Source organism: Labeo rohita, chromosome 8 (assembly GCF_022985175.1).
Source record: "Labeo rohita strain BAU-BD-2019 chromosome 8, IGBB_LRoh.1.0, whole genome shotgun sequence".
Classification (NCBI taxonomy): domain Eukaryota; kingdom Metazoa; phylum Chordata; class Actinopteri; order Cypriniformes; family Cyprinidae; genus Labeo; species Labeo rohita.
This window is the reverse complement of record NC_066876.1, coordinates 37,379,696-37,393,313: the sequence shown is the minus strand read 5'-3', so window position 1 is coordinate 37,393,313 and position 13,618 is coordinate 37,379,696. Positions and strand designations below refer to the sequence as shown.

The 13,618-nt window shown below is 35.9% G+C and overlaps 1 protein-coding gene across 2 annotated transcripts in view; it reads right to left on the bottom strand.

Annotated features, from left to right (window-relative positions):
- abcd1 (ATP-binding cassette, sub-family D (ALD), member 1) overlaps positions 1-13,618 on the bottom strand; it is a 32,002-nt gene that overhangs the window by 6,789 nt on the left and 11,595 nt on the right. For both annotated transcript variants that reach the window (XM_051117162.1, XM_051117163.1), the window contains exons 6-9: positions 10,662-10,807; positions 4,977-5,122; positions 1,802-1,886; positions 1,143-1,268 (exon numbers count right to left, since the gene is read on the bottom strand). In XM_051117162.1, coding sequence (XP_050973119.1) covers positions 1,143-1,268; positions 1,802-1,886; positions 4,977-5,122; positions 10,662-10,807 — 503 coding nt within the window. The remainder of the gene's footprint in view (positions 1-1,142; positions 1,269-1,801; positions 1,887-4,976; positions 5,123-10,661; positions 10,808-13,618) is intronic.

Genomic DNA, 13,618 nt, shown 5'->3' with positions numbered 1-13,618 from the left:
ACAACAACAAACTGCAGTCAGGTCGAGACCCCGATGAGGACGACGAGCATGCAGATGAGCTTCCTGAGACAGTTTCTGACAGTTTGTGCAAAAATTCATTGGTTATGCAAACCCATTGTTGCAGCAGCTGTCCGGGTGGCTGGTCTCAGACGATCTTGGAGGTGAAGATGCTGGATGTGGAGGTCCTGGGCTGGTGTGATTACACGTGGTCTGCGGTTGTGAGGCCGGTTGGATGTACTGCCAAATTCTCTGAAATGCCTTTGGAGACGGCTTATGGTAGAGAAATGAACATTCAGTTCACGGGCAACAGCTCTGGTGGACATTCCTGCAGTCAGTATGCCAATTGCACGCTCCCTCAAAACTTGCGACATCTGTGGCATTGTGCTGTGTGATAAAACTGCACATTTTAGAGTGGTCTTTTATTGTGGCCAGCCTAAGGCACACCTGTGCAATAATCATGCTGTCTAATCAGCATCCTGATATGTCACACCTGTGAGGTGGGTGGATTATCTCAGCAAAGGAGAAGTGCTCACTAACACAGATTTAGACAGATTTGTGAACAATATTTGAGAGAAATAGGCCTTTTGTGTACATAGAAAAAGTCTTAGATCTTTAAGTTCAGCTCATGAAAAAATTTGGTCAATGCAGTTAATGTGTTCATGGATGCAATGTCATGATGATTACTTAAAAGCTTCACTTGCTAACTTCCACACAACCTTTCTCCAAAACCCTAAGGCATAACATGATTCATCTAGTTATCCGATTGATTAAAAAAAGTGTGGGCACTCCCCTGATTCTTTATTTTGCCTAGTGTGATTACAAAGACAGGTGTTTTCTCTGAGGGCACCTATTTGCGAGTGTCTGCCATGTATTCAGCACCTTTAACAACCCATTACTGCAGCTTTGTTGGATAACTAGTCTGGGTGGTCTGGCTACGATGTGAATATTACAGTATGTCGACATAGTACATCAAACTTCCACTTCAAAAAAGCAAGAAAAATCCTGTTTTCCATCATGTGAACCCTTTAATCTTATGTGTTTATGATTCAGTGCTCAGATCCTGAACGAACACAAATACACTTTTTATCCCCCCACTAGCAATAAAGGAACTGCTCTTCATTTTCATACGATTGAAAACCCACCAGAGAGAAGGACGGTGTGTAATAGAGAGAAGTGCAATCCCAGCATCCTTTGCAGCTTCAAAGATTTTGCCCTCCACATCAATACTCACAGCACTCGTGCACTCATCCAGGAGGGCGTATTGAGGCCTGTTAGAGATAAACCAGAGATTTATCAGCTTTAAACACACAAGTTGTTGGGGACTTTTAAACCAGACTTAAAAGCAGTAGTTGGCAGCTGAATTGTTTAATTTTTTATATTCTGACTAGGGTTTTTTTCTTCCCCATTAATAAATATCTCAGTGGCTCTACAATAATCTCCCCTAAAGCAGCTGCTCACTTCAAATGCAAAGTGAGCTGTATAGATTCCAAAAACACCCACTGAATCCGGTTAAATGCTAATAACGTTCATAATTGAATATTTATCACTTTAGTGGCTTTAAGGAAACCACGAGCAGCTTTCTTACATGTATCATAATTTAGCATCTTCAAAGTGTTCTTTTTTTATTTTAGACAGTGAAAGTCATTCTACCAATTATCTCAAGCAAGTGAAAGATCATTACTGGGAAAATATCCCCGTAATATCCCTGATTCTTAACTGGAATTAACGTGGATTTAAATAGATTAAGACTATAAAAATGTGACATATTTAATAAAATGTTAGTCAAACAGAACAGACGTACTTATGGTAAAACATCCTGGCCATGCCCATCCGCTGCTTTTCTCCTCCAGACAACACGTCCTTCCAGTCGCTCACTGCATCCCAACCTGACAGTATTTAATAATGTTAATCCTAACAATAATGTGTGTTTACTACTAATGCAGTTTCACTTCTTCCATATTACTGAATAATTTAAACATGCATTATTAATTTTATGCTATTAATATTTTATCTAAAAAATCTGTTAGTTCAACACTTTACATCCAGTACAGTAAATGTGCTGTGCTTGCTTTTATCTTGCAGCACTGGTGAAAATAAACATTCGTATCTCAGATTGTGTACACTACTGTTCAAAAGTTTGTAATGTTTCTGAAATAAGACCAAGACTGCATTTAAAGAGTACAGTCACACAGTGATATTGTTAAATAAATTACCTTTTAAAATAACTTTTTTAATTTGAATGCATTAAAAAATGTAATTTATTCCTGTGATCAAAGCTGAATTTTCAGCATCATTACTCCAGTCTTCAGTGTCACATGATCCTTCAGAAATCATGAAAAATATGCTGATTTGCTTTTAAAAATGTTAAAATATTAAGTGCTGCTTAATATTTTTGCAGAAACTAATACATTTCTTATGATACCTTATGATGAATAAAATGCTTATTTTAACTATTTGAAACAGAGCCTGATCTTTACTATCACTTTTAAGTAATTTATTACAAGTTTGCTGAATAAAAGTATTAAATTCTTTAAAAACAAACAAACAAAAAAAAAAACCATCAGTGTACATTCTATATTGAATATACATACAGTTGAGGTCAAAAGTTTACATATACCTTTCAGAATCTGCAAAATGTTAATTATTTTACCAAAATAAGAGGTAGAGAAGTTATTTTTTATTTACTTATTTAGTACTGACCTGAATAAGATATTTCATATAAAAGATGTTTACATATAGTCCACGAGAGAAAATGATAGATGAATTTATAATTTAAATTGATGTTCTTCAGAAAAATCCTTCAGGTCCCACAAATTCTTTGGTTCATCGTGTCAAATTCTTTGGTACAATGCATTCACAGCTGGATAAATTTAAGATCAGGGTTAATTTAACTTATTTTGTCTTCTGTGGAACATGTAAGTATCTTCTGAAAAGCAGTACTAAATGAAAAAAATATGATGATATTTAGTCAAAGCAAGAAAAATTTACACATCTTCATTCTTTTCAAAAGTTTTCACCCCCGGCTCTCAAAGGAGAAGTCCACTTCCATAACAAAGATTCACATATAATGCACTCACCCCCTTGTCATCCAAGATGTTCATGTCTTTCTTTCTTCAGTCGTAAAGAAATTATGTTTTTTGAGGAAAACATTTCAGGATTTTTCTCCATATAATGGACTGATTTGGTGCCCCGATTTTGAACTTCCAAAACGCAGTTTAAATGCGGCTTCAAAGGCTCTAAACGATCCCAGCTGAGGAAGAAGGGTCTTATCTAGCGAAACGATCGGTTATTTTCATTAAAAAAAAAATACAATTTAAATACTTTTTAATGTCAAACGCTCGTCTTGTCTTTCTCTCCCTGAACTCTGTGTATTCTGGCTCAAGACAGTTAAGGTTTGTCGAAAAACTTGTATTTTCGTAATACAATCGTATTTTCTCCCTCAACTTCAAAAATCATTTCAGAATCATCCTACATCACTGCAGAAGTACAGACACAGTGTTTGCAAAGTGAACATGCAAAGAAGATCAAACAGCCTTAACAAAAAAGGTAAAACAGTGATATAGGACGATTCTGAAGTTGAGGGAGAACATGAGATGGGAGTTTTTCCACATTCACTAACTGACATGAACCAGAACAAAAACAGTCCAGGCAGAGTAAGACAAGACGAGTGTTTGACATTAAAAAGTATATGAACTGTATTATTTCAATGAAAATAACCGACTGCTTCACTAGATAAGTCAAGTCAAGTCAAGCTTTATTGTCATTCCGCTACGTGTGGACATACAGTGGAACGAAATGTCGTGTCTCACAGGACCACGATGCTACATAAATAAACATAAATATGAACATAAATACACTAGACGTAGAAACAATTTTTTAAACCTATACATGTAACTACACATATACTATAAGTAATTGATTATACATACACATAACCTAAGACAGTCTATACAAGTAGTTTAAACTGAGACTATTTTGAGACGAACAGACGACATTAAAAGACATAAAAGCACCGTTTTTCAGACCCGGAGTAGCCGCTGCGTCTGACCGCGCCGCCATCTTGGAGTTGATCCAAGTCCCAAGATCCAAGACCCTTCTTCCTCGGCTGTGATTGTTTACAACCACATTTGTGATCGTTTAAAGCTGCATTTAAACTACATTTTGGAAGTTCAAAATCGGGGCACCATATCAGTCCATTATATGGAGAAAAATGCTGAAATGTTTTCCTCAAAAAACAATTTCTTTACAACTGAAGAAAGAAAGACATGAACATTTTGGATGACAAGGGGGTGAGTACATTATTTGTGAATCTTTGTTCTGGAAGTGGACTTCTCCTTTAATGCATCGTGTTTCCTTCTGGAGCATCAGTGAGTGTTTGAACCTTCTGTAATAGTTGCATATGAATCTCTCAGTTGTCCTCAGTGTGTGAAGATGGATCTCAAAATCATACAGTCATTGTTAGAAAGGGTTCAAATACACAAAAATGCTGAAAAACCAAAGAATTTGTGGGACCTGAAGGATTTTTCTGAAGAACAGCAGCAGTTTAACTGTTCAGGACAAACAAGGAACTCATGAACAACTATCACTAAACAAAAAAAACACTGTTGTTGTGGATCATTCAGGAACAACACGGTGTTAAAAATCAAGTGAATGTAAACTTCTGAATGGGGTCATTTTTATAAATTCAACTATTATTTTCTCTTGTGGATTATATGTAAACATCTTTTATGTGAAATATCATATTCAGGTCAGTAGTAAATAAAATAACATGCATTTTGTATGATCCCTCTTATTTTGGTCAAATAATAAACATTTTGCAGATTCTGCAAGGTAACTTCGGACCTCAGCTGTAGCTACAGCAGATCACACATTGTTCCCACCATAGGAAAAATAATTATATATGCAAAAACGCAACTAAACATTGTTTTACCCATCCTGTGATTGAAGAGGATGTCTGTTCCTGTGACGTCTCTTACCTCCTTCTCTCTCCAGGATGTAGCAGAGGTTCACAGTTTTGAGGATGTCCTCCAGCTGCTGGTCAGTGATGCCTTTCTCCTGCATCTCCTGAACAGAGTGAGGATAGATGACCTGATCTCTCAGCGTTCCCACCGACATATAAGGCCTGAAAAGATTAAAAAAACACAATAATAAATCTAAAATCCTGGGATTTAATCATCTAGCTCTTTTTGTTTTAGATGAGCTCAAATGAAACTTCAGACCACATCTTTTTTAGCACATTATATTACTTACACAAGATTTCTCACTGTGCATGCAATGCTATTTTCACTGCATGTCTTGTTTGATCTATCTATGCATCTGTCCTGTTTCAAGTCTTGCATTAATAATTCTCATAAAACTAAGGCAAAAAGGGCGAAGTGTTTAAAAATGTAGTCTACTCAAAATCATTGTGCATTAGGCACGTCTTCAAAAAAGCAATTGAAAGTCTTATTCAATCTTTTTTCTCCTTAACAGTCCTGACATACAGAGACGTTCGGTGAACTGCGAGCGGGCCAAATGACAAGCAGCTGCTGGTACGAAATGATGTTGGACACATCCCGCTGTGTGATCATGAGCACGGAGCGATGCTGTACTCCTGTTGGCTTTGTAATGAAGCCGGCATGTAACGCAGTCACAGGAGCACCATATGTGCTGACTGCTTTTGGATTGTGCTCCTCTTTTTAATCAGCACGCTCATCAGCGCTAATTAACCTGGCACGGCGTGGGAAATGGAAATAAACACATGCACGCACACCCACGTCTCTGCCTTCTAATTGATCTTAATTCTTAAACAAAATCCAGCAGACTGCATCTTTGTGCTGGGTCTTGAACCTGCACAAAGACAAATCAACAGCCTTCGACAATCATAACCCAATTTGTATACTATTGCCATGCACGTAATATTCTGTATGCGAGAGAAAGATAAGCTCATCTCAAATCATAGCACAATGACAAAAACATGTCAAAGGTGCCTGGATGACATATTGGATTTTAAATTGTGTGGTCATGCAATATTGTTTTCATCTTTTTTGATTGTTTGTTTGATTCTTTTGCAAAAAATGAAATGATGAAGCTTCTATGTTGCTTTTATGAAACCAAAAACTGAAATAGTTCATTTGAAGATGTTAAATTTAGCCAGACATTTACATGACAAAGAGATCTGTGGCATCAACACACAATTTTTATGACATTTGTAATGTCTCCCAATACTGACATACTCTTTTGCAAAAAAAAAAAAAAAATTGATATATTTTTCAGTTTTTCTGTCTCTTGATTACATTCAACATTTTTAATGCATTTGTATTTGCAAACTGGCTATTGTTTTCAGATTACTACATTTTAAGGTTTGGTCCATATTGATGGCAATTATGAGACTTGGTCCCCCTAATTTGGATTCACAGAATTACATATATATTTAAACTATCAATTTGGTAACATCCTTGAGCTAAAACCATGAAATGCAAGTAAGTTGCATTTCACAAAATAATGAAGGTTTTTACTTTTGAACAAGAACAATATTCAATCATTTCATGTATAGACACTACGAGTCAAAAGTTTTTGAGATTTTTTAAAGAAGCCCTCACCAAGCCTGCATTTATTTGATCCAAAAAAACAGTAAAAAGTCTGAAATATTTTTACTATTTAAAATAACTGCTTTCTATTTGAATATATTTTAAAATGTAATTTATTCCTGCTGAATTGTCATCATCATTACTCCAGTCACATGATCCTTCAGAAATCATTCTAATATGCTGATTTGTTGCTCAAAAAACATTTATTATTTTTATAATGTTAAAAAGACCTGAGTAGAATTTTTTCAGGAAAGTTCATAAGAACAGCATTTATCTGAAATAGAAACCTTTTGTAACATTATAAATGTCTTTATCATCACTTTTAATCAATTTAAAGCATCCTTGATAAATGAAAAGTATTAATTTCTATCATTTCTTCACCCCCCCCCCTCCCCCTTCAAAGCTTTTGAATGGTATAATGTATAATGTTACAAAAGCTTATTATTTCAGATAGATGCTGATCTTTGGATCTTTTTATGAATCAAAGAATCCTGAAAAAAAGAGTACTCAATTGTTTTAAATATTATTATTATTAATAAATGTCTGTTGAGCAGCAAATCAGCATATTAGAATGATTTCTGAAGGATCATGTGACACTGAAGACTGGAGTAATGATGATTACACTTTAAAATATATTATACAAAACTCTGAATCGCACTCACATAAAGCAAACTTTTCTTTTCGTTTAATTCATCACCAGAGGACAAAGACACAAACGTTTCGGCTCGCAGGCCTTCTTCAGTGTGTTAAACAATATAAAACCTCCACCCACTTTTCAATTCACCAATGTTCATTCATCAAATTTTTTTAAAAATAATTTTAATTCTTTGAAGTAGATCTTGAGCATTTAGTGAGAGAATTTAATCACTGAAGATTTCACGTTTAATGCAGATACTGTTGATGGTTCATTTTACTGTCTGTTAATATAAGAGCGATAAATATGTAACCCTATGTAACTTTTAATCGAATAAGATGTATATTGTAGAATTGTGGTGGGTTTAATAATGTGTGTAGTAACTGAATGCAAGCTGTGTAAACAAATTTAATGAATGAACATTGGTGAATAAACGATGATGTCAAATCATTTTGAAAAGTGGGTGGAGGTTTTATATTGTTTAACACACTGAAGAAGGCCTGCGAGCCGAAACGTTTGTCCTCTGGTGATGAATTAATAAAGCGAAAAGAAAAGTTTGCTTTTTGGGAGTGCGAATCTGAGTTTTGTATAATAGTGATTCAATGGATTGACGCACCTAAACGAAAAATTGCATTACGGAAGAGCGTTTTAAATTTATTACATTTTTATTTAATTTTAAAACATATTCAGATAGAGAGCCATTATTTTAAACAGTAAAAATATTTCACAGTATTACTGTTTTTGCTGTATTTTGGATCAATAAATGCAGGCCTGGTGAGCAGAAGAGACTTTTAAAAACATTAATAATTTTTGAACATAAAAAACATTTTAAAAACTTTTGACTGGTAGTGTATAATATATAGACTTAATAACATATAATAATCCTAAACAAAGTAACATACAAATAATAACAAAATTATTAAAATAATTTAATTAATTAATTAATAATAAATTCATTAAATTAATAATAAATAAAGTAAAATAACAGATAGTATTAATAACATTACCCATTATATCCCATTATTACCCATTGTATGAAATAATTATAATAGTATAAAACATTTTAATATACTGAAATCAACACTGTGTAATGACGCAAGCAATTCAGTGAATCCGATTTTGAATTAATTTACTGAATTTTGAATACTGAAGTTTAAATCTGAAAATTAAAACATAAAACAATTATCTCAACTCACCTTAAAGGAGAAGTCCACTTCCAGAACAAAAATTTACAGATAATGTACTCACCCCCTTGTCATCCAAGATGTTCATGTCTTTCTTTCTTCAGCTGTAAAGAAATTTTGCTTCTTGAGGAAAACATTTCAGGATTTCTCTCCACTTCTATGGTGCCAGTGAGTTTGAACTTCCAAAATGTAGTTTAAATGCAGCTTCAAAAAGCTCTAAATGATCCCAGCCGAGCAAGAAGGGTCTTATCTAGCGAAACAATTGGTTATTTTCAAAAAAAAAAAAGAAAAAAAAAAAAAGTACAATTTATATAGTTTTTAACCTCAAATGCTCATCTTGTCTAGCTCTGCGACGTGCGTGTGTACTCTGTAATCCGGGTGAATGCAGTTAGTGTATGTCGAAAAACTCCCATCTCATTTTCTCCTCCAACTTCAAAAATCGCCCTATATCACCGTTTTAACTTTTTTTGTAATGGGCGTTTGACCTTCTTTGTACATTCACTTTGTAAACACTGGTACTTCTGCAGTGATGTAGGCTGATTTTGTAGTTAGAGGAGAAAATATGTTTTTTTTTTTACATTTTTTTGACCTACCCTAACTGTATTGCCCTGGATTACACAGAGTACGCATGCACATCAGAGCTAGACAACACGAGCATTTGAGGTTAAAAAGTATATAAATTGTACTTAAAATTAGAGGTCGACCCGATATTAGATTTTACCAATACCGATAACTAGGTTGGACCACACTGGCCGATACTGATTAATTGACCAGTAGTTTTTAAAACGGATACTGAACGGAAAATACTATTCTACTATTAAAAAAAAAAAAGTAGCCTACTGAACCATACTTACTTATTAATTATATATTGATCATTACAGTTAGTTCATGGTTCATTAATATTAACAAAAGCAACTAAATACTGAAATTAACACACTTTAACAAAGAATAATACTTCTATTCTACAGCTTTTATCAATCATAATGTGACAAATGGACTCATATTGTAAAGTGTTACCATTACATCAACAGTCAGGCTGAAGATGACCATCTTTAAATATCTACACAAAGGCCACAGTATTGAAATTACATGCATGTGGATATTGTGTACTTTCACTATTCAACTGCTTCTATTCTAGAACATTTGTGGTTATCTAATCAAAATATAAAAATATGTTAGTCACACAACGGGTAAAAGTGCAGCACCGCGTCTAGAAGAACTTAACCATAACCGATAGTTCCGCCAATCAACTATTGGTGCCGATTAATCGGCAAAACCGATACATTGGTTGATATCTACTTAAAGGAGTCATCGGATGCCCATTTTCCACAAGTTGATATGATTCTTTAGGGTCTTAATGAAAAGTCTATAATATACTTTGGTTAAAAATTCTCAATGGTTGTGTAAAACAACACCCTTTTTACCTTGACAAAATCAGCTCTGCAAAAATCATCTCATTCTGGTCGAGGCTGCTTTAAATGCAAATGAGCTCTGCTTGCCCCGCCCCTCTCTTCTCTCTGTGGAGTGACGAGCCTGTTTACTTTAGCCGCGTTTAGCCGCTAAACTTGCTACCTAGCACATTATTAGGAAAGGCGATCACAAAGATTCATTAAAAAAAACCCTTATACTCACTTCTGCTGTAAGTGAAGCTGGATCACGAATGATTTGCGCGAACATAGACGGATATATGTAGATCTCGGTTTGAAAAAGGGGATATTATTTTTTACATATTAATTAAAAACCACTGCATGGATTTTTATCATTATAGGGTAGATTTGTACATACGCTGACAACACACATTAATGTTTAAACAACATTTAAAAGTGAACTTAGCATCCGATGACCCCTTTAAAATAACTGATCGTTTTGCTACATAAGACCCTTCTTCCTCAGCTAGGATTTAGAGCCCTTTGAAGCTGCTTTAAACTACATTTTGGAAGTTCAAACTCACTGGCACCATAGAAGTGGAAAGAAATCCTAAAAAATGTTTTCCTCAAGAACCAAAATTTCTTTACGACTGAAGAAAGAAAGACATGAACATCTTGGATGACAAGGGGGTGAGTACATTATCTTTAATTTTTTTTTTCTTAAAGTGAACTTCTCCTTTAATAGAAACGTGAAAATTAATTAAAATCATTGTGATAAATGTTGCTTCATTTTACATATCATTTGATATAATAAACCCCAGTCCTGTTTACTACATACTTAAAAGCATATACCTTCTTATCAACAGTGAAGTGCATATTTTTAAGTGTTACAGCATGCAGTCAGTACCTTTGAGGTATGTAAAACATGTGCTCGGGTGACGGCTTGTAAAGCACTCCGCTGTAGACGGGCCAGAGGCCGCTCAGGATTCTGAACAGAGAGCTTTTTCCGCAACCGTTGGGGCCCGTGATCAGCAGATGCATGCCTTCATCAACCTGGAGAGAAATACCCAACATCCCCCTAACATGTTACTGAAGACACACGAACGAAACATACATGCAGCCGATCGCGTAACCCCCCCACGGAGAGAGAGAGAAAGACGCACAGAGGGACAAACCACGGGAAACAGCTAAATGTGTTTACAAATTCAGTAAAGCCACAGGGTTAAAAGGAGCCACTGTGATGGGAAACGCTTGATGGTTTTCAAAGGCCTCTCTGCAGCACAACATACCGAGAAAAACAGATCGCTCCCTCTCTACACCCTGTCATTATGCTAAAGCCATCCATTCAGCAGACACACATAAACACACCAGCGCGGCTTCCTGCTGGAGCGTCGATTACTATTAAAAGACCTTCATCGCAACACCAAACCAATGCGTATCATCTGCATTGAAAACATCTGGAAGCGGCGTTAATGATAATTCTAAGTATAGAGACATGCTGGCCGAGTGACTTTAGTCTTTTCTGATGGCTGTCTGGCAGCAAAGTGCACATTTAACCGGAGAGAACTGACAAAGTAATCTTAAAGTAACAGTTCATCCAAAAATGTAACAACCTCAAATTCCATCTATGACATCATTGTCTACCGTGCTTTCTTCCTCTTGGCTTGGCTGCTTTTGGCTTCAAAAACAATCTGAGAAAGCATGGGTAATGTTCACTGTGTCATGAGCGCACCGCATGACTGCGACATCAGGGCCATGAGATGGTATTAGCACCATGCCCCTGCAAATCGAGGCGCTGTTGTGGAAACCCTAAGAGCACACCAACGCGCGACCGGAATATAATCAGCACATTGTCCGGGGCAGACCAGAGGGGGGTCACACTGTGGTACTCATGACCCATTTCTCAGAATTTAGCAGGAAACATGAATTAATCATAAGGGAGCAGATACTCAATCCAGACTCAAGAAATGTGTGCACATCAAGCACGCACTGCATTCGTAACTAGTGCATTCTAGACTTGTTTCATGAAATATTTCTCACTGAAATAGTACATTTATCAGACAAAAATGGGTCTCATTTTATAATAACTGTGTGCAAGCTGCATACTGATGTGCACAGGAATTTTGAGCAAAATATCCCTTAGAATCACAACAGGTGCGTAAAGACATAAATTCGTCTGTTTTGTTTGTTTGTTTTTCTCATAGCCTCATTCTAATACTGATCAATCTACATTATTAGAAATTTCAGGTCACTTATTTGATTTTTATTAAATAATTAGAAATCGTATTTTACTGTACAGCACATTATATCATACATATGTTTTAAATTCTATATTTATATAAAAGAATTTAAGTGTGTTTACATATACTCTGCCCTCCAAAAGTTTGGAATCCTTATTTTTGGTGCAAATACATTAAAGCAAGTCGATATTATCATTGAAGAGCAGCAATATTAATTTTCATTTTGATTACAAAATAATGGCAATACATGTCAAAGTCAGACGTGCCCCATTGTCAGCTGTGACGCCTGGTTACTGGTTTTACCTTGGCCCAGGTTTTTAAAAGATTTCTGGGTCAGCACACCTTAATAGCTTCAACAATTGATTGACAGTTAAGTTTAGGATACAATGAATTTAGGCCCAGATTATGCAGAGCCGTAATAGCTGCTAATGCTATTATATTTTGATGAATTGAAAATTTAAACTGTTTATGTAATAAAATATGTTTTCGTAGTTTGTGTTGTCTCTTATCAGTGTAAAGTTATCACAAATTAAAAAGGATTCAAGCCAGTATTGTCCAAAACCACACTTTTCTAGGGCGTTTTCAAACTTTTGGAGGGCAGTGTATGCTTGACATTTTGCATTTTCATTTAAATTTTAGTAAATTTGTCATTTTTAGTAGTTTTTGTTTATTTATATATATTGTGATGAGTCAGTTGCCTCCCCCTTGCTTATCATCATCACCCCGTCCGGTAATCGCCGCCCTTCACCAGGCTCCCGACAGGAGTGGGTGTGCGAAACAGACGAAACGGTCAGGTCTGGTGGCATGTGATGAGGCACACCTGGCACAAATGAAGCCTCATCACCGCCGCTGTTGAAATGCTGAGCGCGCCTCTACTCGGGAGGCCGGATCTCTTCCTCATGCGTGCTGGTGTCCTCGTGGGTCCAGGAAGGGTGCGTTGAGAGGAACGAGCACTGTCGAAGCGGTGAGTTGCTGGACCCGCGATCCGGATGAGAACCGCACCAGTGAGATGGCTGATGGGCCAGGATGCTGGGCCGTTGTATCCCCCGGGAAATGTCGTGAGCCAAGGAAGACATAGCCACTGAAGGAAGCCGAGACCTGAGAGGGGAGCGTGGACTCCGCCCCTACCTGTACCCTTCCCTTACGAATACTGCCCCTGCTTCACGGAACCCCCAGCACGACGAGGACACCAGATCCCCAGATCCCCTTTTTATTTTGGACACTTTCATGTCCCCTTTTTGGACGCTTTTGGTTATTAAGCCTCTCCAAGGCCTGACGTCACGCCCGCTGTGTGCTTTTTTTTTTTTTTTTTCTTTTTCCTTTTTATTTCAGCTGTAGTTTTAATTATTTTACTACATTAAGTTGAAATGCCTTGGAAACTTGATGGAATTAAAAGATTTTTATATTTAATTTTATTTCAGATAATGTTTATTTTAAGTCACAAAAATGCTTTTTAAATATATATTAACTATGATATATATTAAAACATACACTACCAGTCAAAAGTTTTTGAACAGCAAGATTTTTAAAGTATATTTTGCTCACCAATTACAGCAAAAAAAGAAAAAAATTTAACATTTTTCTATTTGAATATATTTTAAAATGTAATTTATTCCTGTGATTT